At 48.1% G+C, this 26,278-nt stretch overlaps 1 protein-coding gene across 4 annotated transcripts in view; it reads left to right on the forward strand.

Annotated features, from left to right (window-relative positions):
* Positions 1 to 25,769, forward strand: part of AP1AR (adaptor related protein complex 1 associated regulatory protein) — a 41,693-nt gene extending 15,924 nt beyond the window's left edge. Inside the window, exons 2-10 of one of the 4 annotated variants that reach the window (XM_032969422.2) lie at positions 10,965 to 11,013; positions 12,373 to 12,399; positions 13,692 to 13,720; positions 14,868 to 14,886; positions 16,617 to 16,715; positions 17,393 to 17,451; positions 18,648 to 18,724; positions 19,736 to 19,840; positions 20,046 to 25,769. In XM_032969422.2, coding sequence (XP_032825313.2) covers positions 10,965 to 11,013; positions 12,373 to 12,399; positions 13,692 to 13,720; positions 14,868 to 14,886; positions 16,617 to 16,715; positions 17,393 to 17,451; positions 18,648 to 18,724; positions 19,736 to 19,840; positions 20,046 to 20,410 — 829 coding nt within the window. In that variant the 3' untranslated portion in view covers positions 20,411 to 25,769. Of the gene's footprint in view, positions 1 to 10,964; positions 11,014 to 12,372; positions 12,400 to 13,691; positions 13,721 to 14,867; positions 14,965 to 16,616; positions 16,716 to 17,392; positions 17,452 to 18,647; positions 18,725 to 19,735; positions 19,841 to 20,045 lie in introns of all 4 variants that reach the window. The other 3 variants (XM_032969421.2, XM_032969424.2, XM_032969423.2) reach the window with 3 other exon arrangements.
* The last annotated feature ends 509 nt before the right edge of the window (positions 25,770 to 26,278 follow it).

Consider the following 26,278-nt stretch of genomic DNA (forward strand, 5'->3'; position numbering starts at 1 on the left):
ATGTAGGAATCTGTGTGGATGGACTTCCTCTAAACAGAATTTCCCAAAGAGCCATCAGTCCTCCTCTCAAACAGAACATCCAAGAATGGCAGCTTGCCATCTTTCTCCACTTCCATGGTGAATTTGATGGATGGGTGTCTGGAATTGATGTGGTCTAGGAAATGGTTCAATGCTGGGAGGCCATGTGGCCAAATGACGAAAGTGTCATCCACATATCTCTTCCACAGGGAAGGACGAAGGGTGGATGTCTGGATGGCGTCTGATTCAAATTTCTCCATGAAAACATTGGCTATCACTGGTGACAAGGGGAAACCTATAGGGGTACCCTCATTTTGTTTGTAGAAGGTACCATTCCAGGTAAAGTAAGTGTTGGTGAGGCAGTGCCTAACCAGCGCAGGTACATCAGGGTTCAAGCCATGTTGGACCAAATCTTCAATTATTGTTATGGTGTTAGGCACTGGGACCTTGGTGAGCCAAGAAAGCCTTATTTTCAGGACGGCCTAGGGCATGGGTCGGCGACAAAAATAAGGAGAGACATTTTTTTCGAATTCGGTGAAAATCCCCCCCCTCTATTTCAAGAGCCACCAACGCACATGGTGAATACAATACGGTGGTGGTCCTTAATAAATAACGTCACCAAGCGGTCCTTGAAGAGCCCCATGCCGCTCCGGAGCCGCAGGTTGCCGGCCCCTGGTCTAGGGGAAGGATGGGTTGAGGTGGCCTCCTCTTAACCTTTCTCAGAGACGCGGGTTTTAGATAACGCATCACTGGATGCAGTTTAACGTCGTACAAATAATAATAATTGACAGCCCTTCATCAAGCCCTTGGCGAATGAAAGCCTCAAGCTGCCAAGTTGCTCATGGGGGTTGGTTGACCGTACTTGGCCACGGTAGTTCAGTGCGCATTGGTGAAGCGTGGTTCCCTGGACCAGTTCAGATATCACTCGCCACTGATGTTAGCAGTGGCCATACAGACATGGTACGTTACACAACAGGTTCATAGCGCGGCGTGCTAACCACTTTATCGCAATTTTTCACGCCGACCTCATGCCCAGGACAAATACAAACGTATAAAATAAAAATGTTAATAGTAATAATTCACAACCTTTTTTTCAATCCACAGCTGGATGAATGCCCCTCCATGCCGTATTGGTCACGGGGTTTTTTTTTGGACCATACCTCGCCACACTGATGAGTGTAATGTATGTACGATTCGTAATATATGTTCCTCCCTTGGACAATAATGATACACGTGTCACAATTGTCATAATCGCAAAGAATATATTTTAATCGATGAACAGATGTATTGTTCTGTGCCAGTCGTGAAGCTGCTCGTAGTACTGCCTCTTGGAGATCTCTCCTGGCCCTGTAGGTGGGTGTACTAAGCGCCAATTAACGCTAAATCTCTTTGCCACCCAACCAGCCCAGATGGCATAAATTACAGTCGTTTGTGCCACCACCACCTACCTGATCGATACTTGAGTGTACTGGGACGATTAATAAAGCCAAATTCGGGAGGTTTTTTTTTTCATCGACATTGATGCATTAGGTTTACAAAGGGGGGATGAAGAGGAGCCATTAGTTATGGGTGGCTTCCTAAACCTAGCTCTCTTGTTGATTGTCTCTGCAAAGGGCACCGGGCTTGAGTGGCTCGTGTGTTTTTTTTTAAGTCGCGCAACTGAGTCACGGGTTGGCTGTTAGAAATGCGCACACATCAGCAAAGAATATAAAGTGAAGCGTAAGCACGTGCTTCTGTGGTGGAACGCCCCCGTGCTTCCTTCCTTCAGCGCTCGGCTGCACCCCAAGATACCCGTGAAATGGCTTACAAAATGTAAAGTACAATTGTAGCCTGTTGGTTGTTTTTTCTTTTCAAACGCCACATGAAAGAAGAAGTGCTCCACATTTTGCCTTTATAATTCGGTTGGGGTTTTATTTTTTTATTGATGGAACCGCGACTGGGGACTCTGCTGTGATGTAACGGTTAGCGTGCTGGGATTGCGATCCAGAGGGCACGCCATACAATAAAAACGGCCTGCGACGGAATCACCGATCATGCAGATATTAGACAATCAAAAACAAAGGGGGCATGTCACATGACGGTATGCCAACCATTTGGGATTACTCGATTCATCTATCGATTGGCAATGAATCGACGCGGCGATTAACCCTCAGATTACGTCCGACTTTGAGCTGGTTTTGCCCGATCGACCGAGCAGAATCAATACACTTGACCTAAAATTCACGATCCACTCGACCATATATATGCGCAAAGAAACGCCCCTTCGTGCAACACCACGCCTACTTTATGCCATATATGGGCAGGTGTCTGTCGGGTGATTTTTGTCGGGTGTCCGATTTTATCATATTACAGCGCCGATTGGATTCGATGTCCCGGGCTGCGTGACAGTTGACAAAAACGACGGAGCGAGTTCCTTTCATATGTTTCCCCCTCGCTGTCTCTGTCCACCCGGCAATTTAAAAAAATGGGTCGCACCACAGTGGCTAAAGTGTGGGTATGCCCACCTCTTCGGCGACATTTGTCCGGTTGCGGAGAAGTAGACCAAGTACCGTTTTCGAGGTCGAGCTTTCAAGGGTTCCCTTCTAGTGGAGGCTCTTCCGCGGGGCTGCAACTGATGGCGTCTGATTCCTCATTAAACGATAATTTTGTCTTTTTTAAATTGCGAGGAGTTTGGTGAAGGGGGGGGGGGGGTTGAGGAGTGTGGTGGGATGGTGAGAGAGCGTGTTCGTCACGGTGTGTTGTTCACAAGTTTAACTCGTACATCACTCACTTCCTTGGGGCAGAATTTATGTTTCAAAAAATTCTCTCTCTCCTTTTGGATTATTCAACGTTGCAGCGTTGTGAAGATGCATTTTGCACGAATGTCGCCATGCAAATGTGCGAATTAATTGAATCGACATTGCCAACATGCAGCAACAAATGGGCTGGCGTAGTTGCATAGTGTGTGTTTAGTTAGCACTGCACTATGAACCTGGCTACTGCCAGGTCGTACCTAACAACATCGGCGAGTGATGTCTGAATCGATCATCGCCCTCGCCCTTCACCAACCCACATTGGCCAGCATGGTGAAGTATGGTCGAGCAACCCTTGTGACCGACACGGCGTGCCGAGGCTTTCATACGTGGTAGATTAATAATAGCGCTGCAAATTATTGTTCAAACATGGCAATATTATCAATATTGCTGTTATCATTATTCCAGAATGAATAAATGGCCACGGTAGAAGCCTACGATATGCGTCCGACTTGCATCAATAAAAATCCAAGACTGAAACCTATGGGTGTACCTATTTCCCCACCAAGGTAATTAAGTAATTATTACAGCTCAGGGTCACAACTTAAAGAATCGATCATATTTTTACATTGTGTTTTGTGCTCAGGAGCACGAGTGATGTTTTATCTGGAGCAGCCTTAATAAAGATAAATGCTTCAAGAAAAGTATAATCATCAGCCATGATCGATCCCACTTCTGGATGAAGGCCTCCCCAAGCTTTAAATTAAACTATTTTAATTTCACCACTTAAGGCCCACTGAGCTATATAGCTCTTTTTTTCGGACATGACCACAAATGATAGCTCAACGAAATGGCTTGGCGTGTGGACATTTATAGCAGCCAAATACTCCCAACAGATGTCTAAATGTGGAGGGAAAAACCGGAGGACCCAGAGAAAAACCCACGCCACTACGAGGAGAAAATGCAAACTCTAAATATACAGGCGTCAGGGTCAGGCTCGAGCCCACGACCTCCTGTGTACCAGGCAAAGTAGTTAACATTCCACCACCGTGGCACCTCTAACAAGCGGCAGCCGTGCTTACCACTCGGCGAGAGAGCTGTAATTATATTCAACTGTACATGACTCTCGCAGCCATTTCTCGGGGCTGCTGAATGGGAGCATAGCTTCCCAACATCGAGTTATCGGTCCAATTAGATGACACGCCAGGGGGAGAGAGAGCAACGGCAATATTGCTTCACAGCCCCCAAAGCCCCACGTGGTCTGTTTAAGTGAGCAATTGCGACGTGCGCTGCGCGCCGTGCGCGGTTGGGCAGATGCAGTCATCAGTCACTGGGGGGAAAACACGGAGCACAGCGCCGAGTTAAACCTCATCGGCGCATACAAGGGGATACCGCTCTTAAGGGGCGCCGTGGTGGCGAGATGTTAACTCCCTCGCCCGGTATGCAGGAGGTCGTGGGTTCAATCCGGACCCTGACGCCTGCATATATGGAATTTTGTATGTTTTCCCCATGGCCGCGTAGATTTTTGATCCCCCTCCTCTCCTCTTCCCCCCCCCCCCCCAGTCCATCACTAAAACCAAATGATGCTGGGATTGCATTCATGCATCATCAGCCGTTGGTCTATCTATTTATGGATGAAAGAGTTTTAATCATGTACTACTCCTCACTGTCCTTGAATGGCCACAAATCCACCAATCCACCTGGCTCCTGTTCAAGGTGGCGCAAGATGTTAATTACCTCGCCTGGTATGAAGGAGGTCATGGGTTCCATCCCAACCCTGATGCCCGTGTATTTAGAATTTGTATGTGCTCCCCGTGTTCGTGTGGATTTTTCTCTCAGGTCCTCTAGTTTGTCTCCTCACATTTATAGTCAACATTCGTTTGGAGTATTTGGCTGCTATAAATTTCGCCACGATGTTAAGCCACTAGGTTGAGCTATCTATTTGTGGCCAGGTCGCTTCTGAAAAAAAAAGAGCTGGAAAGCTCAGTGGGCCTTAACTGGTAAAATAAAAATAGATAAATTGGTTCTTAACGTCCACAGGGAGAGGGGTCAGGACCCCAATTTGCTGTACTGCCATCTCCGAGCCACATCACAGCCCAGATGGTCTGGTAGTTTGGCAACCATTCCTTCCAAAGCACCAGATCACGGATGCATAGCTACGCACAGTCTTGTTGGTGGTGGTCTCATTGTAAACCACTATCAGCGTTACGGTTATAGCTGGTTACACGTGGTTTCTTACATTTTAATAGGAATGTAAAGCCTGAAGTTGAGAAGTATATGCACGCGCTCGTACCCACCATGAATTGTCAGTTAAATGGTGACTATTTTTTGTTAATTGATGATGCTAAGGAGGAAAATGGCACACGCCACGTGTTTGGACAGTGTGTAGAGATTTGTGTTGAAACGGGATATATTTCATGCATGAAACCACACACATTGATTTTTAAATCGTGTTTAACTGTCTTAAGCACGACATTTAATATCGTTCTAGTTTATTGGCGGAAGTTTAACGTAGCTTGGGCAGAGATTGCCGTTTGGTCTCGTGTAACAATAATAAAAACAACGACCCTGTTTTCAACTGACGTTTGTTTAATGATAATTGATCATTTACATTTATTTCTACGGCGCCTTCCACTAATGTCGCACAACACTTTCTCGCCCCCCCCTCTCTAATCATCACGAGTTTTAAGTTGTAAGAATAAGGATAAGGAAATGCCAAGAGAGTAGTCGAGCTAAATAGAATAAACAGACTTAAGAATATCTATACTCAACTGACATTTTGTTTAACGAGGTGCTGGAAATTTCCCTTTTAACGATTGGGCAAATAACTTAAAACTCGTGATGATTAGAGAGAGTGGGGGGCGAGAAAGTGTTGTGAATGCGATCAGGACGAGGAGGTTGCGATGAGTGTACAGGGCAGAGGACGGGGTGTCGTAGTGGTGCCCAGGGATTAGAGACCAATGGGATGGGGAAAAGACTCAAAGCCAGAGATTATGGTAATGGTGAAACTGCCCTTCTCTGGTCTGACACTGGTGAGACTTGGCCCTAAAGAAGACCGTCTCTGGTGTAGGCCAATCAGTTTCAAAGACAATGCATATGTTATCAGAGCATGATTATTTTGCATGTTCACCACAAGTACGCATGGTTAATGCAGACTTGATTCCTTACGAACGGTTTCTATTTGGGGTTTGAACATCTTAACACCTCTTTTATTGCCAGAAAGGGTAAAACCTCTTGTTTTTTAATGCTTTGATAAGGACAAAAAATAGTCCCATTTTGGACCTTGAAAGATGTTGAGATGTTTGGACTATCTTGATTTGAGGCTTTCGTAACTGCAGGAATTCATACTCTTTGGTTCTTTCGGTAAAGTCACGTAAATAGAAAATCAAAATAAAATAAAAATACTAGATCACGACGTTTCGATGGCAACAACAAGCGATGATCGTCTTCTGGTGAAAGAATCAGACTGCTGTATAATGCCTCGTCCACAGCAGTCTGTTTCTTTCACCTGAAGACGATCACCGCTTGTTGTTGCGATCGAAACGTCGTGATCTAGTATTTTTATTTTCTATCTTTAGTGACTTTACCGAAGGAACCAAAGAGGACGTTTGGACTGTTGTGACGAGGGGAAGACCAGAAGCCAGACAGGTTGGTGTTGGTGAGACTGTAAGCCGTATATTGGGAGACTGCAGGAAACGGACCTCAATAGATGTTGAGATGTTTGGACTGTTGTGACGAGGGGAAGACCCTGACGCCAGACGCTGCAACAACTGGGGCATTGAGCAGGAGAAGGAAGGCGGCAATGGCGAGAGGCCGATGCCATCAGTGGAATTGGACCTAATACGGCTCGGTTCACCCTGAGTGAAACGGTACATTGTGTATCTGGGTGCTGGCATTAGCCCAATAAATGCGGACCCATCTTCCCCCCCCCCCCTCCGTAAAAACGTTGATTCTCTTAGCCAGGTGAAAGCGGCGCATTCCTCAAATGGCTCGGCGTTCATCAGCCCACAATTAAGTGAGCGCCATCACTGCAGTTGGTATTGATTTTTATTTTCCACGAGATGTTCGTATCTTCAAGGCCGCACAAGACACCGGTTTAATTAAAACGATTTCTGCCTCGGACGTCAACTTGCGTAACAGCCCTCTTGTCGATATACGCTGCAGGATGGAGGGCCTCCCTACGCCGCGCAAGCTGAGGGGGGAGTTGCTTGACCATACTTCACCTGGCCGGTTTCGCGTGGGTTCGCGAAGGTGGCAGAGCGTCGACTGTCGAAGCGCGGTGTGTCAGTGGAACTCGCCGCAATGCCCTCCACGTGCCTTGGCAGCGGGGACTACGGCAACCTGTTTTTGTATGGCGCTCGGCCCTAACGAGTTCTCCCCAGGCTCAAACCGGCATAGCTTCAGAAATCTGACGAGGCCAGGCGCATTTGGGGCTGATTTGGTCCCGGCATTATTGATGCCCGATTTTTTTTTGCTGTGACCGATTCATCCACCCAGCAGAGGGATACGGCACATCTCTTACAAACAGTAAGTTAAGGCCGTGGCACACAGAGATGCATCATTGATCTGAAACGGGTGGCTCGTATTACTCTGGATTTTTTGTTACATTACGTTCAGGAGTTTTTGTTGGTGGTGTTGTTGCTGCTGCTGTTCTTAGTGTTGTTGTTGAGGTGCAAGCATTCTTCCTGAAGCAAATCTTACCTGGCGTTGCCTGACTGATTGGAGGGGGCCAGCAATCCGTGCAAATTGCTTCACTTTCCCCGCTTACGCCCCGTCGATTTCACTCGGGGAATTTGACGGGGAGATTCAGTTTTCTTTTCACACTGCACAAAGACTGCCCACGCAAAAGTGCCACGTCATCGGGGTGTCTGTGAGGGGGTGCGTGTGTGTGCGTGCGTGTATCCGTGCTGATGTCGATTCAGACGAATTGCTAGCCCCAAAGGAAGCTGCACGCTTTGTGTTAAACTGGAAGTGACAGCCGAAAGCCTGCTTCGTTTTTACACCAAATGTAGAGCATCACTTCACCGTGACGAGATATGCAGTGTCACCTCGTATTATCTCGTTATATGATGGACCATGCTTAACTGTAACGATCCGCCGTTCATAATGAGCGTGCCGCAGGAATGCATTCACTTGTGTGACGTTGTGCCTCCTACAGTGGCTGCGTCTAACAATCGTAGGCGCTGCCAAACACACAATTGTCGCTCATTATTAACAGTACTTTACAAATTGACATTGAACCTATTCCGGTGAACACCCTGATAGTGAACTTTCTTCCACGTCTGCAGGTGGTTCATTATAGTTAACCTTTAGACGTTGAGTTGGATTTTGACTTAAAACTTTCGTGACTGCAGGAGTTGGTTTTAATGTACGTGAAAACCGTGAGGAGGTGCTCGTCTTTCCTATACTTTGCAATCCTATCGTATTTTTTGTTGTAACTTTTTGACCCACCCCTACTGGACATCTGTGAAAAAGAGCTTTATTGCTCATCGTATTCCTCCAGAATAAATCAATATTCTGATTCTGATCTGTTTAAAGCCCTGAGCCAGCAGTGGAAAATCCACATTCCTCTGGAAGGGGGCGAGTCTATCCATAGGATAAGCACTTTTGACTTCCCCACGATGTTGTACGAATTTTTATCGACTCCGGGAGTGATGACGGTGGGCGAGTCAACCCGCAACCGGGATTTGAACTCGCGGCCATTTCGATTGCAAGCAACCTCGCTTTGCCACCAGATCCACTTTGCCGAATGCAAAATGCCCATTGCCTTGACATCGAATCAAGTTGAACGTGGAGCCCTGGCAGTTTGGGTGGCAGAATGCACAGTCGCGCGTGGTCCACGTAAATTGCCGCTGACCATCTGGTAGTCAATTGGACGAATGCCACGGAATTTATTGTGCGTTTTGGATCGCTAATCATAGCGAAATCATTCATTAACTTGAGCCGTGTGTGTGCGCGTGGGGAGCGGTAATGTAGCGGTTAGAGCGCTGCGCTGTGAACCTGGTGACACGAGTTCGATTCGCCGCTCACGAACAACACCGGTGACGATTATCTGAACCGGTCCTTGGCCTTCCGTAGGTCGACTCAGCCTCAAATGAGCACCTGCTGCGGTGTGTAAACATCGCCACTGGGGAGACAAAGGCGGCCGGGTGAGGTGTTGGCCACCCACCCCCTCGTGTGCCATTCCGGCTTTCAAAAGTGTTTGCTAACAGCACTTGCCCCAACAGTGTTGAGGCTACATGGGGGATTTTTGTATTTGTTTGTTTGTCTCTGATGAGTTCTGCCACTGGTCCCGTTTGGAACATTGAAGCATTGCGACGTCGAGTTTGAATGTCTGCGCGTGCTAAATCGGTTTGATCGTTACTAAAATTGAACCGCATTCTATTATTATTTTCCGTGAAACCAAGATCGATAATTGAATCCCAACAATGATTTAGTGGCCCAAATCGCCCAGCAATCGTGTTTGCCGTGAGAGCTGAGCCGCTGTTGACGCCTGACGATGCTGGATGTGATCTTCAGCGAAACGTCGTATAAAGTCGTCAACAATTTTGCTTTGCTTTTTAACATCCCAGTTTACTAAGAAAAAACTAAAAAAAATGCATCATTTGTTCGCGTGACAACTTAATTGTATTGCCTCTATGGGGTGGCTGAAAATTGGCATATCTCCACGATTTAACCCAAAATAAATTAATGATTAATTTTATTTAATCGCATGTATGTATGTTGAACTTGTTTTGTGCCGTCAGTAGCCAACCGTGCTAATCGGAGGTGTGTGTCGTAATTGGACCATTATTAATGTGCAAGACAGCGATGCACAGCGTGGTTAATTTGTCAACTTAATCACGGAAGTCACCTTTAACGGGCTAGGACGGGCACGTGTGTTCGATGGTAATCGTCAAGACAAAGGTGGAATTTCAGATTCTGAAAGTGGGGTCCAACCTCTTGATGCGACTGCCAGTCTTGTTGTCCCACAAAGCGATTCGTCAGTTTTATCTCTTCGATGTATTGCCACGGTCATATACCGCGTGTTCATGACACGCACGGGTCGAACGCCCCTTGGGAATAACGTGCAGCATAACCGCGAAAACACATCGGCGAGCTATTCGAGCAGCAACTGAGAAAAAACAACACTGCAATAGGCATTGATGCGCGTCAATGTCACTGTCCCCTGGTTACGTATTAACAATGAGCAAAAACCCCTGTCTTCAGCTCGCTCAGAGATGAGGAAAAAACAGTGAGGCTCATGGGTAGTGGGTACTTAGTGCCCACCCCCAAAATACTCTCTGCATCACTTTCCATGTTCCCAACGGCAATTGCTCATTCTTAAAACTAACAAAGTCGCCGGTGGATGGCAGCATGGACGCAGAGAAACATGTTTTAACAAAATAACAATTCCTTATTTTTATCGATGAGGTAGTAAAGAAGGGTTAATTTAACCCCCGACTGGGATATGAACTTCTAACCTTGTGATTATCGGTCGAGAGCACCTCTAACAATACCGCCTGGCCAGACTTAAAAGGACAAACTAATAAATATAAAAGTATCCAAATACAATACGCACTCATTATACTACTTACACAATCTACTCCCAATATACTCACTTTTCACGGTATTGGGTTAACGCTAGTGTTTCTCAGTTTTTGAAACCTACAATCTGTGCAGCGGAGTTCGAGTGGTATATCCCCTTTAGGAGTGGCTTTTCTCTGCATTATCTGAGCTTCCTCTCACACGAAAACAATCACAAAGATCACCCGTGTAGCCTGAAACAGACTTTTGGGCCAAAGTGCTGTTAGCGAGCACCTATGAAGGCCGGCACGGCACAGGATGGGGTGGGTGGCCAGTACCACGCCTGGCCGCCTTTGTCTCCCCAGTGACGATGTTAACACACCGCACCAGTTACTCATTTGAGGCTGAGTCGACATAGGGGAGGCCCAGGACCCGGTTAAGATATTTTTCACTGGTGCTGGCCATGAGCGGGAATCGAACTTGGGTCGCCGGGTTTGCAAAGCAGCGCGCTAACCGCTACACCATCGGTCACCACAACACACACGCACACACATCGAGGCCTTAAATACTAGACCACGTTATTTGTATTCCCTTGTGGTTTGATTGATGTACACACATTGCAGAGTCACGTGGCCCACGTGTTGAGATACTTCGTGTGTTTGTTTTGAGTGTTTAATAAGTTGATGTTCTCGTTGTTTTGTTTTACAGGTCTAAATATTTTAAGTCTGGCTACGCCGCAGAGCATACAACCATCGAGGTATGATCTGCTCTCATTTGTATCACTCATTGGCGTAAGGATGATGACACGGATGATGATAATCATCACATTAAAATAAGCCGAGAATAGAACTTATAACTTCACAATTGGAAGGGTTTCTTCTACACAAACTAACTTGCCGAAAATCCCAAACATAACATTTTTAAAAATTCCCAAATTTGAGGTCAACTTTTCCCATCATCCTGTGGGGGTTTGTAAAAGGAGTATCACTTTCCAAGAAGTCAATAGTGCTTCTTGGTTTGGCAGAACTGGCCTCTTTCATGGGAATGTGGAGTTCACACCACTGGCACATGGTTGCCGATGGAGATGAGCTCACGTCTCATTTGAGCAGCTAGATACTGTTGAATCGTGGCTACTAAATATAGAAATTGGGCATTCAAAAAATCGGCAATGCGTACACAGCGCGGCCTATTTATAGATACCCCGCCAAAGTCATGTGGAAAAAAAAATATTCACGTGAGAAGACTGCATCGTATCTCAGAGTCTCGACCCGTCTGTCACCAATCTCAATACAACTCGTTACATCTGTTGGCACCCTGCTTCCTCTGTAAGGTACGGAGCCACCACTCTCGCAATATTGAATCCAAGTGTAAAGACAGTACCGAGCGATAGTGGGACAGTATGGTTCCCCGGGAACATGGTTACTAATGGACGTGCTAATGATGATTCATGAGACAAACGTTGACAGGGTCACGTGAAGGGGATCACGGGATCCAATGGCGGCGCGGGAAGTGTAATTAGGCAGGTGATTGACATAGCCAGGTGTGGCGAGGAGAATTGGAGAATAGGGGCGTGACCGGACCGGACGAGGCATAAGAGGCGGCGCGAGCCGGTGGCTGTTGGTGTGGGGAATCATCGCCGTCATCGCCTTGGAACGGGCCGTCTCCATCGTCTTCGAGATGCCTTGAGACCGGAAGCTGTGATGACCCAGAACAGAGTCGGCTAACTAACCAAGTGTACGTAGCCACTCGTGGTTACTCGTCGAGTTGTCCGTGGACTTTATGCGGAGAGACAAGACAGTGTCTCTGAGAGCTACATTACGCAAGTGTCGAAAAGTAAGAGGCGGTCAAATGGATCACCAAATGTTGTGAAACGCCGACTTGTGTTCGTGGATGCGCCGAAGCAGCATCGGCCGTCACTGGCAAACTTGCGCCCCCCCCCCCCCACCATGTGTGGTGACAGCTGGCCACTGTGGGGTCCCCTCGGCTAGACGGCAGCAGGGCATTTGAATCGTTGAGATGAGGTGTGGTGTGGTCACGCTTTGAGTTGCCCTAAGCAGGCAAGCAAGTGCCACTCTACGTGCAAATTGTTATTCTTCTTTATTCTCCTCTCTTGCAGTTTGAAAACTTGGTGGAAGAAGATGAGGTATGGTTTGATTTCAGATCCCGCTACGTTGTGTGTTGAACTTCACGGGGAGCGGTAATTGTCGTGGTTGGCGCGCTGCGCTACGAACCCGGCAACTCGAGCTTGATTCCTGCTGACGTTAAAGAGCCTGTGACGTCATTTTCAAGAGTTGGGTCATTGTGTGCCGGCGTCACGGTCGCAATAAAAAAACTAATTGCGCGAAAATTTTTCTCTGTTGGAAAATTTTCAAGAGCAATGGTTTCCCCCAACTGCAAAAAAAAACTTGGCAGGGAAAAAAGTAATGAGAAATCTGTTAGACTTTCCTGGGTGAAGACGCATCAATAATAATAATAGAATACACGCAAAAAAATATAGAAGGGTCATTCTCTGATGCGTATTACGTGTTAGAATACAGGGGTATTCATGAGCGTTTTGGCAAATATGTTGGAGACCATTTTAAAACGTGACAATTACAGCAATGCAGCGTTATCCCCTCCTGTGTGCGGGTTCTTTCTCCAGATCCTCCTCTTCCTGAATATTTAGTTTTACTGCTGTATAGCGGATGGTACAAATGATGAAATATCTTCTTTGAGCGTGTTGTTCACCCGTGGTGTGACCGCGTCATTGGCCAAAGCTTCAAAGTGCGACATAGCCGTGAACATTTTTTTAAAATAAAGAGTTCTTTCACGCTCACAGTTAAGTATGCCTAAAATCTTGAGGCTTATATTTTTGGCTTAAAAAAGCCGCAGGGCAATACATGGCTGACAAAATAATGCATGAATAACTAAATCAGATGAGTCGTTAACATTAATAGCCGTGGGACAAAATAACGTCCGGTTAATGTAACGCCGCAGTGAAACTCGATTTTGCATGTGATTATGGTGACATTTCTGTATTTAATAATAAAAAAAGATACGTAAATTGAATCCTTCACCATGTCAGCTGTGGGAGTTTTGACCATAATTCACCACACTGGTCAGTCCGAGTTGGTGACGTCAAGGAAGGGCTCAGGACCAGTTCGCTGATGTTATCCGTGGCCAGCGATTGAGCTCAGGTCGCTGGGGTCATAGCACAGTGTGCTAACCAGTGTACCACTATTCCCTCTTGATGTTGCTATTAAGTTCTTCAAATTGTTTAAACTTTTCTTTTCGTGCTGTTTTATTTTACATCTTCCTCCTTGTCAGGATGCGTTGTCGTGTTTGATTCAATGTTTTTGTTTTCATGTACCTTCTTTTAAAGTGTTATTGCGCATTTTGCAAAGGATATGTGTTTGAAATAATTGAAGGAGTGTTTCAAATTTGTCATTTTTCCAGGTTTACAGCAGTGTCAACGCCAACCCAAGGTATGATGTCATTCAAAATTCTTAAGAAAGCCACAATATTTTCTTTTCTATTTCATTACGCGAATGTTATTTAACAGAGACCACTAAAACAACATGTAAATACGAGTGCAATATTACCGGATAATGCAATGAAAGAATCACGCACAACCAAACTGCATCTTCAACATTGGAATTTGCAATAAAATTACAATTAGAATATCATTATCACGTATCGTTTTGTAACCCAAGGGGGCTTATAATTGCTGTGCTGGAACACCGAGTCAGCACCTCCGAGATTATCAGATAGAAGCCAAGCAAAAACCTGTGATTAAGTTGTAAACATTCATTACAGGCGATTGCAAGGGTAACACAGGTGCAATTCAACTGCCAGGCAGCCGATCACGAGTTCGATTCCCAGTCTGGTGTCAACTCGGCCCTGTCATCCCTCTGTGATCGATAAATTGAGTGCCCACTTTGTGCGTTGTCACGCGTGCGCTCGTCTCAAGTGCCGTTCGGCCCTGCTCATAGAGACGTGTGGAATTTTCACCACTGGCCAGCAAGGGGAGATATGAGTGCCGCCCCACGCTCGTTTTGAGCTGGGAGGTCCTTCTGAGTGAGTGAACGAAGTGTCCCGTTTGGTGAGCGAGGGGTCATGCTGGTGAGTGAGGGGTCATGCTGGTGAGTGAGGGGTCACGTTGGTGAGTGAGTGGTCCCAGTTGGTGATTTAGGGGGTCCCGGTTGGTGATTTAGGGGGTCCCGGTTGGTGAGTGAGGTGCCCCGGTTGGTGAGCGAGGGGTCCCGGTTGGTGAGTGAGTGGTCCCAGTTGGTAATTTAGGGGATCCCGGTTGGTGAGTGAGGGGTCATGCTGGTGAGTGAGTGGTCCCAGTTGGTGATTTAGGGGGTCCCGGTTGGTGAGTGAGGTATCCCGGTTGGTGAGCGAGGGATCCCGGTTGGTGAGTGAGTGGTCCCAGTTGGTGATTTAGGGGGTCCCAGTTGGTGAGTGAGGGGTCCCGGTTGGTGAGCGAGGGGTCCCGGTTGGTGATTTAGGAGGTCCCGGTTGGTGATTTAGGAGGTCCCGGTTGGTGATTTAGGAGGTCCCGTTTGGTGAGCAACAGGGGCCGTCACGTTTGGGGGTCGTGACGGTGAGCGTGCGGCTCTTGCCTTCCAGGATGTTCACCGAGGAGGAGGTGAGGACCCTGCGGGAAGGGAAATACGAGCACCTGGTTGACGAGCAGAGGAACCTCGACCAGAGATTGGCGCAGCAGGTCTGACCTCGGGCCGAGCGGTCCATCAAACAGCCCAACTCGGCTTCGTCATGCACTTTTTATTTCCTGAAATTTTTTGCGCCGCGTTTCCACGACCCGCCAAGATGCGGCTCTTGGAACGGCTCACCACAGCTCGGTTCTTACCAACCCCCCCGCCCCCTCCAACAATGAAAAATAAGTTAAAATCTCTTTGGTCTTTTCCTGGTAGGATGGTGATGGTTTAGTGTTGTATTTCTATGTGTTTGGCTGATTTGTTTACATTTCTTGTACATTGCACTCGTGTCATGTATTTGTACTGTTTGTTGTAGCAACGTTCTCTTACCCGCCCCTACTGGACATCTGCGAAGAAGAGCTTTGTAGCTCATCGGATTCTTCCAGTATCAATAAATATTCTGATTCTGGTTCGGCTACGTGAGCTCGCGTCCTTCCTGTTCCATTCCCGCCGTCTGCGTTTTCCCTCCCTTTCCCTCTGTGGCCGGAGGGAATCGAGAGTAGCATACGTGTTAAACTGAGTATTTATTAAGTTATTTATTTTCTTACTCGGGCTTTTTTACACCCTTTCTGGCATATAATGCAGGATGTGTTAAGATATTAAAATTTCAAAATAAACACCTATTACAGGGCATCAAGTCTGCATTAACCACACATGCTTGTGGTGAAACATGCGAACAAACATGCTTTGGTAGTGTATGCATTGTCCTTGAAACCGATTGGCCTATTGCAGTGGTTTGTCTCACCACAGCTGTAGAGACCAAATGGAATGCCAAAAGGCGAAGATGCAAATGCCAAAGCAGTTATATCTAAGGTAGACATTTTTAGATCAATACTTTACCCCCCCCCTCTATTTTTTCAAATAGTTTTGGTGGGGGGGGGGGTGTCTTATAATCTTATAATCAATTGGGTGCTTGTGTGTAGTAAAATTTGTATAGCGTTATTAATACCGGGCACAAGTTTGGGGTGGTTTCTTTATTTTTTTACGTGCATGCGTGCGTGTTTGTGTGTGTTATTGGTTTTCAATTTTCTTGTAACAAGTGGGCGAAGTTTGTGGGATTTATCATTCTTATTGTTTCACATCTCGATGAAAATCCCGGTTCAGATTACGAAGCTAGTGTAGACGATCGATTCGATAGATTCCATCTCCTGGCGTGGAATTTAAAACGGTGGCGCAAGTTTCTTCAATCTCGCCCCACCCTCGCCTATGTCCGCCCCAACTGGATGAATGGGGTACACCAGAGGTGGTGTGTGGTGGGGTAAAGTGTGGGTGCCCCCACCTCTTCCAAGACGTCTGGCCCGCGTGGAAGAGTAGACCAAATACTGTGCCCTCTCAAGGGCACTCTTGTGCTTCTTCTCGAGTGGAGGGTCATCTGCCAACAGTGGTGGTAGCATGTAATTGCAGGGCTGCACCTTTATATGTTTTTTTTTAACCTATTATCACAATAATAACATTCACTTCAACACTTTGAATCAAATACATTCCATTGCATTCGCAATACTTTTTTTCCTTCATTTAATTTCGCCTGGCTTATTTTTCTTACGCAACTTAATTTTTGGGGGTTTTTGTTTCATTTTGTTGAATATATTTTCGTGTGTGTGTTGTGTTCGGTCTGCGCGTCCTTGCGCCCGTGTATCTTGCTGCGCTCCATTGGACACAGTTACGGGAGCAGGAGGAGAGGTTGAAAAAGGAGGAGGAGGATTTACACAGGGCACAGAGGCTGGCTGCCCTACATGCCAAGCAAAAGCATGCGCGCCAGGTACATCACCTGCTCCATCATACTTCCTGCAGTGTCACAGCACAGGCGGGTGGGATGGATGGGCCAGCTGGGGTGGGTGGGGGGCGGGTGGGGGGCGGTTGGGGGGCGGGTGGGGGGCAGGTGGGGGGTGGGTGGGGCGGATGCCCCCAGCACCCCCCTCCCAAGGAACCCGGGGAGTGTGATGGCACTCCCCAAATGTGCATTTGAATTTTTTGCAAACGAATTGAGCAGTGGTGGCCTGTGGCTAATTTCGTGTGCATTTTTCTCCGGGTCCTCTGGTTTTTCCCTCCCCATTTATAAACGTGCGTTTAGAGTATTTGGCTGTGATAAATTTCCACGTGGTAAGCAACTTCGTTGAGCTATCATTTGTGGTCAGGTCGCTTCTGAAAAAGAGATAATAGCTCAATGGGTCTTACTTGGTAAAATCAAACTTAGCTTAGTTTAGTTATTGTTCTATGGTGAGCCGATGCCCTCGCCAAAGCAGCAACAGTGGCTGTGCTGTATTGAAACTTGCCTGCCATAATAATGTGGAAAATTTACCACAGTCTCGGCACTGTGAACGGGAGATGAGCACCTAAATGCTCACTTGAGCAAGAAATCGCTGATTAAAAAAAAATAAAAAAAATCTATTGCCGTGTTCTTTGTCTTTCAATGTCGTGTCTCTGGACGCCTTGCAGGAGAGAAGCTCTGACCTGGATAAGTCGTGGGTGGGAGACAGTGCTGATGAGTGGCAAGTGTAAGTGGTGCGATGCCGTTTATTTGCATTCCCCCCTGCACACAGGTCGGTGAGTAGGCGGAGTATGAATAATCAAGCAGTTTACACTGTCCACGATGCAATCCATTTCCCCTTTTCGGAGTCATGATAAAATGAATATTATTTGTTTTATTATCATTATTGTTATTCAGGATTCTCTGAATATTAAGGATATTGCCCCTCTGACACATGTAGAAAATGCAGTCGTACGAACCTATTAGAATGGTGTTACCATAGTAGATGTGATCATGACTTTACAGCCCTTTGTTAATTCTCTGATGGATGGATGAAGGCACCCACAAACCGTGTTGGTCCCAGGGAGGGGGGGGGGGGTTGTTAGACCATATACTTCACCACGCTTTTAATTGCGTGGACCAGAGCACTTTGAATATCACTCACCACTGATGTTAGCCTTGGCTGGGAATTGAACTCGGGTCATGGGGTTAATAACGCGGTGCGCTAACCATGCTCTGCCACCCCTGTGTAAACGTATATGAATAGGAAGTAGTTGATTCCAAGTGCACACCATGGCGTGAGTGCAGTTTCATCAGAAATTATTTTATGTGGCCTTTTGTTTATTTATCCTTGGTGCGCTGATGCGGTGTGGTGTGGCGTGCCATTCACAATGTGAATCCACTGACAGTGTGTGAATGAATGGGCTCAATAGTAACATAATAATGTCCCTACCATTCTGTGCTCCCTAACATCAGAACAGGGCCTCCTCCAGGTTAGCTGTGACTGAAATGAGAACTAATTAAGGGACCTCTCCTTGGCTGATTCAGTATCATAGCTACCTGCTGAAAATCTCTGGATTGCGTATATAGGGAAGATGATACTCGTTAAATGCTCCTCCTAGGTTGACTCCGAGAAAAATTAACACCACCCCCTACCCCCTTGTATGCATCGGATCACAGAATGTGGAAATGCTACATCGTCGTCGTCGTCATCACCACCATCACCATCCATGATGATCAAACCACTGTTAGATTAAAACCTCCCCCAAGCCAGCCCCCATCTCACATGGTCGCGCGACGCAACGATCCATCGAGCTCCTGCGCGCGAGCCGATTTCATCGTTCCATCTCTACCCCCGGGGTGCGTTACTTCCCCCTCCGCAAGCAAAACCCCAGGGTCAGGCTCCTCCTAAAAACAGCGTCCGTCTCTTCCTGGTGTCCGCAGGGCCGATGAGGAAGAGGACTTTGATCATTATCTGCAGGGGGTCAAGGCAAGATCGGATGCTTTTAGGAACAAATACCGTGAGTACCTCTGCTCCCTACTCACTCAGCTCGCCCAGTGTTCTCCAGCCGTGCCGATCTCTCTGGATGCCCACAAGTGCTGGGATTTCACCCCGCGCTGGTTTTGACCCGTACGGCCGTCTACCCAAGGTCACAATGGCCTCAATGTTATGGCCAGCGCTGCTGAGAGATGCTGCTGGCTTTGAATCTGGGTTTCACCCCCACCCCCCCCCCCACCCCCACTGGCTCCGCCAGTGCCTATACTTTGTACTCCGATTGTGTTTTGTATTGTTGTAACATTCTGACCTGCCCTTACGAGACATCTGTGAACAAGAGCTTTACAGCTCATAAGATTCCTCCGGTGTAAATCGATATTCTGATTATAGTCCATGAACCATCGTCCCCTGCTGATAGTCTAAAGCCCATTTTGCAGCTGCCACCAGAGAGTCCCATTGGCTAGAGCACGGCAAGGCATTGGAATGTCTGAGATCGGATGTGATGCAAGGCGCTCCGAGTTGCGCTCAAGACATTCGACCTCTTCCCGTTCCGAGGCATCTGCAGGGTGGGGTCACGCTCACCGCCGAACCTCGGAACGCGCGAGCGGTTCCGCGTTCATTTTATTTGGAGAGTGCCGAGCAACGTTGTTATTAAAGACGTTGTACTCACCGCAGAGAACCGTAGCGACACGACCGCACTCTACGATAGCTGGCGCCAAACTGTGCCACACACCCCCCCCCCCCCCCCCCCCCCGCATGGCCCTTGTGGGACCCTCGGTACCGATAAAGTTATTTATTTATGTCTTCCGGTTTCCTTTTAATTATGTACACGAACGTCATCAGAATGGGAAAGGGTTAATCGCGAGTGGCCTGTAAATGCACATCCCGATGCTTATGATGCAGAGCGTGAATTGGTAAGGTCTGACAAACCGTGCGAGCACCCATGAATCTTATCCATAATTACGCGCCATCTGTGTGTCATGTGCGGGAATGCGTGCACGTGTGAATGCGCCTGAATGCGCGCGTGTGCACGCAGGGATCGTTGCGGACGCGGCGATCACCCCCAACACGGAGAGCAGCCGCACGCGGTCGTCCGCCGACGACAGTGCCTCGCTTGACCTGGAGTGGGAGGACGAGGAGGGTGAGTGGCGGCGGCGGCGGCGGCGGCGGCGCCGCGGTTGCGTCCGAACTAAGCCTCGACTCGTAAACCCGGTGGTCAAGTAATCGTAAGAGGGCTCGGATGATGAGCCAATAAGCTCGATGAATCCACTAACGTTTGCAATCGCCTCACTTTTTGGATGGTCCGTTTCTCACCCGGTGGCTCTCGTCCGCCTGCTCGCCCGCAGGCATAAACCGCATGCTGGAGGCTCACGAGCGCTCGCGCACGGAGGAGGACCTCCTCCAAGCGTCCATGATGCAACCCGAGTCTCCCCGCCCGCCAGGGAGGGCGAGGAGCGACTGCGAGCAGCAGCAGCAGCAGCAACGGCGGCGACAGCAGCAGCAGCAGCAGCAGGGCGACACCGGCGGCAACGGCTCCACCCCGGCCGCCACCTCCACCTCCGAGTCGTCCCCGGGGCTCGAGTGGGAGAACGACTTTGTGGGCGCCCAGGTGGACGATAACGGCAACGGCGACGGAGGCGGCGCGCCGGCCGCCGCGGGCTCGACCGACGGATCCACGTCGGGGGACGACAGACACGCGGCCGATAGGTAGCCGCCGTTTCGTGACGCACGCAAGCGGCGGCGGCGGTTTGTAATTGTCATTGCCACCGCCGCACATCGTACGTGTGTTGCCTTGCAGCCGCTTTGGCCCAGACACATTCCGTCCTTCTCCTCCTCCTCCTCCTCCTCCGTCCCCTCCATCTCCTCCAACGTTTATATTGGCAAAGTGGCAGCTGTCCGGGCTAAGGACCCGAGGAGGGGTAGGTACGGTGTTCACAATTGAATTCCATGTGAATTTGATACACGGTCCCTTGGCACATGGTTGGCCTAAGTCACAAGATATATTGATTTGTCGCAAAGCAGATGTTTCTTTTTCTTCGAAATTGGCTTAACATCTCAGGCAGGACCCTATCTCGCCAATGAGTCTCAAGACTTTACTTACCCAGGATTTGCTGGGTAGAGCATTAACGTTAAAGAGTCAAGTCATGACGTCCGACAAATTAGTCGAATGATGGTGCTGGTTAAGGGCTGCGGGAAGGAGAAGTGATGCTCTGTGCATCACCATCGGTCTCTCAAGAGGCAAATTATTATTTTGTCCATTAGACCAATAAAAAAATATCGGGGGAAATCAAAGCAGGGAAATTGTTGCTTTCAATAAAAATTTAGTTGCTGAACACAGTTTTTACATTTTCTCTGTTTTGCAGGTTTATGCAATGATGAGCTTATAAAAATTGTTTTTTTTTCGTGTGGTTTATATTGAAACCACTGGTATGTGATGTGGCCTAACGCAATGAGTAAGGGGCAGGGGGGGGTGTTTTCTCATGTATAATGCACTGGCTTTAGATGCTCAACACGCTGGGGAGAGATGTTTTATTGAAGCTACTGTATTTCCGCAATGTTTGTATTAATCTGCCTCGAAGTGTTATCGGAACGGAAGCCCAAGTTTGTTTGTAATGCAGAGATGTGATCCTGAAGCATTTTGCGTGTGTGTAAAATACTTGGCTGCATTCCTCATCGGATGTTCAAGAACACGTGCAGCATTTCTGCAATTGTCTGAAGAAACGCAGCACATTTACAAAACCGTGGTGTCTTGATTTGTGAATAACTCTTCCTTTACGTGGACATCTGTGTTAGTGATTTTCTACCCCGTTATCAACACGCTTAACGGTTTCACACACACACAGACAAAGATCTCCTGTGTAGCCTCTACATGCTTTTTGGGGCTAGTGCTGTTAGCGATAACCTATGAAGGGGGTGGGTGGCCAGCACCACGCCCGGCCTCCTTTCTCTCCCCAGTGGCGATGTTTACACACCGCACCACGTCCTCATTTGAGGCTGAGTCGACTTAGGACAGGCCCAGCACCGGTTCAGATAATCGTCACTGGTGTTGGCCTTGAGCGGGAATCGAACTCGGGTCGCCGGGTTCGTAGGGCAGCGCGCTAACCGCTACACCACCGCTCCACACACACACTAAGGTCACACGTAGATTTGTTTATATTGCTGTTAGCGAGCACCCGTTAAGGCCCACAAAGACATGCGAGCACTGCTGCGGTTAAAACCCAGCATGGTCAAACACACTCATCATTCCCCTTTGCTCGTGTTTAGCACACAGTCCCCAGGTGCTCGTGTTATGCCAAGTTTGACATAACAGTGGCCCAGATTCAGATGCAAATCGCCAATGGTTTTGTGCATCACGGGATATAACCGGCGTAAGTGGCAATCGTAACGTAACACGGTTATCGTGCCGTGTTGGCGAATCTTGGAAAAAACGCTCCGCTCGGTCAATGCGCAGCCGATGCGAGAGCATCGGGTTTTATTTCGTGAATATCCACGCAGGAGGACGGGGAGGTAGCTTGACCGGGCATGCACAGTTGTTGGACACATTGCGAATTGACGCGCAGTGGGAGTTGCCGCCATCGATTTAGAACCCAGTGAGTTATTTCACCATTAAAGTGCCCGACCTAATTTAGGCTTAATTAAGTTGGTTCATTCTGACCACGCGTCCCCACCCCCCACTACGTCGTGAATAAATGTCCATTTGTTTTGTGAAACCTGGTTGCGGGTGGCAGTACGGGTGTGAAGAATGTTTACTTCAAGGCAGGTGTTTGTTTTAGAATAATTTGTTACGATATAGTGCCACTTCGTGTCTGTTATATTCCAGGAGTTAAACATTGCAATGAAGCCCCTTGGTCTCAGCAAAAAAAAAATCGACGTACCCTAAATTTCCCCTTGGGTCAACAAAGTTAATTGATTTGCCTTAATTAAATCACAGCTGTTGAGTTGTGCGATGAATTTCCCACACACAACCGCCGTACATAAAGTAACTTTTTTTTTTAAAGCAATGGCTTTACAGCAGCAGACATTGCATGTGACATTCAGAAAGAAAAAAAACAACTGCCATACATCTGCCAATCGGCGAAGTTAATGTTGCGTTTTGATGCATCTGGACCGCAAGACCACGTGCCATGTTCATGAACTTGATGTCTTCCATCCGTGACCGATGGAGCTACGTGCAAGTTTACTACACCTTGAACTTGTTGACGATAAAAAGTCGTTGTAAGTTTTCTTTCTGTTTTGAGCAGCAGGCCGTCTGGCTCCAGTGAAGGAAATTCCACGTTCCCATGACAGGGATCGGTTTACTCATCGCACGACCGTGGAGGTAGAAGCATGTGCGTCAAGTCATCTGCCGCCGCAACCGGGGGATTTGAATTATCGTGACCTTCCAGCAGCACGAGTCAAGCACACAATTCCCATTGTAAAGTTTTTTTTTTTTTAAAAGAGCCCCACGGGGGGGTGGTACAGCTGCTCCGGAATCCTGAAGCTGATTCAAACCTAGGGCCAAGGTTTCGTCATCCACGGTGGCCTCATCCAAGAGTATTTGACTGCACGCACACACAGCAAGCAAGGAGTGGGGGGGGGGGGGTGTAACATGGGAGAGAGCTAACCGCGTACCTTTTTCAAATTCGTGTGACAGGTACAAAGGAAGGCACGTCCATCACATAAGGTGTGATGATGGATTTTGGCCGTAGCCTTGTAGCAGATTGTGGCCAGACATTCTTCCCCACCACCAAAGACAAAGTCCCCCCCCCCCCTATAGCCTGAACATACCGTTGTAGGGCAAGTGCTGTGAGCGAGTAGCACCTAATGAAGGCAGGCACCGCACAAGACGGGGGGTCGGTGGCCAACACCTCACCCGGCCGCCTTTGTCTCCCCAGTGGTGATGTTTACACACCGCACCAGGTTACTCATTTGAGGCTGAGTCGACCTAGGGAAGGCCCGGGACCGTTTCAGATAATCGTCACCGCTGGTGTTGTCCGGTGAGCGGGAATCGAACTCGGGGACGCCTGGTTTGTAGGGCAGCGCGCTAACCGTTGCACCACCGCTCTCCACCGCCAGGGGCCACTCGTCTATCAGCCCGTGCGGGCCACCGCTTCAGGCCCCTTGTCAACAGCGAACGGGTGTCAATGTCGAGGAGCTTTGGCGGCCGCTCTGAATCGGCTGTGGAACGTCCACGCGAGTGCGAGTGCGGTTTCCAGGGTTTTGGCCGCGGCTTGAGCATTCGTTGTTCCCAAGCTTTCGCCACGAACTACTGAATGGATCGGAATGTTTATTTGTACTGGGGGAATCAGTTGAGCCGTAAAGCGCTTATTCACAGATGTCCATCCGGGGTGGGTCGGAGCGTTCCTGACAACAAACAATACAAACAAAGCACGATTGGAGTGCAAAGTGTAGTAAAGGTAAACAAATCGCTTAATATATATACAAATAAAACTAACAAAAAAATAACGTCTTGCGATGTAAAGCCCACTGAGCTATTCGGGAACGCACGTGGATCAGAGGATTCAACTCTAACCAGAGACATACTATTCATTATCAAGGAAAGTGAATGTGCTAGGGTAGGACATCTCTTGAGGAGACGATGATCATGATGATGGCTCGTTGGAAAGAGACTGGTGGTGACGTAACGGCAACCAGAGTAGAAACTACGTCTAAACTAAACTACTAAAGTTTTTTTGTATTTTACCAGGTAAGGCCCACTGACCTATATAGCTCTTTTTCAGAAGCGACCTGGACACAAATGATTGGTCAACAAAAGTGGCTCATCATGAAGATGCCCTCGGCTGCAGTGGCGTGGTCAAAGCTAGAGAGAAGATCAAATGCTCAGTGTGCATTTTAAAATCCATCCGAATGGATGTTTCGTTGGAAATCAGAGCCGGGGCCATCAGAATTCCGCAGGGCAAAATAACAACGTCGTTGAATCTCACCCCATGAACTCAGTATTTAACTGTGTCAAAATGCTCCTCGACATGACCCAATTGTCTTAACAGAAGCTAAAAATCTCCTCTTGCCGGTGCACGCCTGTCTCAATGTGAAGCGTCGAAGTTGCGGTGCATATTTGACAATACGTTCAGGATGTGTACTGCATTGAAAATTGAGAAGATGTGGAATTCCATGCAGATTCATGGGAAAATCTCGCCAAAAACAGACAGAATTGGCGCAAAGCCTTGGCTGAAGCTGCCCAGTTGCTTGAGAGACGGCGCTCTTGAAGACACGGAGTCACAACACGCCGGCAGACGTGGGTTAGAAGTGGTTAGAGTGCCGACCAGTGCATTTGAATATTAGGTGCTACCCTCGGCCCACTGTGCATGTGATCTACGCGGCATGGGGTTGTCCAAACGCAGGTCTTGCTGGTCACAAGCGAACGCGCATGAATCATGCACAACAACCACGTAAGGTGACGAAGGATTACTGACTCCCGACGCAAGAGAGGTCATCGTCCTTGGGTACGGACAGCATGATGATGATACAATATCCAGGCACCGTCGCTTAATTGTAGTCTCATGCCTTCCACGCAGTCTTGTAGCTGAGCATGGCTCACTCACCGATGAGCCCCGATGACGGGTGTGTGTACACGCATACAGCCCTTTAATCAATCCACTGCTGGATGAGAGCCCCCCCCCCCTCCCTGCCCACCACGTTTAAATCCACGGGAGCTATTTCACCATACTTCACCACGCAGGTCAGTGTCGGTTGTTGGGAGTCGGGGTGCATAGGCGTTGAGGCCCCCTCGTACCTGTGCAACGATTGGATGTTTGTGCACTGCCCTCTGCTGGTAAATTAACACCACAGCAGCCTTGAGAAATATCCTGCGGTGCCAAAAGATTGAACAGTTTAGCAAATAAAAAATAAACTGATAAGACATCTGAATGTTTCGCGGCTATGGTGGTGTAATTAAACTTGGGTTCATTTTGTCATGGTTGTGTTGCGCAGTTTGTATGATGCGTGAAAGCATTCCGGTGTACATCATACACAGTTTGCACCCCGATTTGTTGACAATAAGAACACGAATCTCATTTCATTTCGGGATTTATGCAAGCATGTGTCCACTGCAATAAAGGTTTTAAAACATTTTGGTTTGACTTTATTGTTATGATCTTGTGTATGTCTCACCGAGTCGCGAGGCTGCTTGAGTTCGTGGGCCAGTTCCTTTGTGTCGTCATCAGCAGCAGCAGTTATGGACAATCCCAATAGCCACCGCGTCTCAATCCTGCGGCGCCTGCAACAAAGTGATTTCATCGCTCCGTCTCCTCGGTGGACGGAAAACCTTGTCTAAACTGAATGTCGCCTTTATAGTGTGAAACCTCGTCCGCACAAATCGCGAGCAGATGCAGAGATACTTGGTGATGCCCAAACGGAAATGGGATAACTCTCCGGCAGTGTGCAAGTGACTGCGCACCCAGAACGGAGCCGTGGAGTGTTGCACAAACGACTCCGCACCTCCCGAGTAGCACGGTTGGCTGCGTACGGTGCGAAAGAAGTTCAACGTACGTAATGTCCGATTTCACATGCAAAGGAGGCATCGTCACGGCAGCGACACGCCACTCAGCTGCTCCTGACGCATTTACCTGCCACCGCTACC

This window comes from Petromyzon marinus, chromosome 41 (genome assembly GCF_048934315.1).
Source record: "Petromyzon marinus isolate PM22_M1 ecotype Great Lakes invasive population chromosome 41, UKy_Petmar_22M1.pri1.0, whole genome shotgun sequence".
Lineage (NCBI taxonomy): Eukaryota > Metazoa > Chordata > Hyperoartia > Petromyzontiformes > Petromyzontidae > Petromyzon > Petromyzon marinus.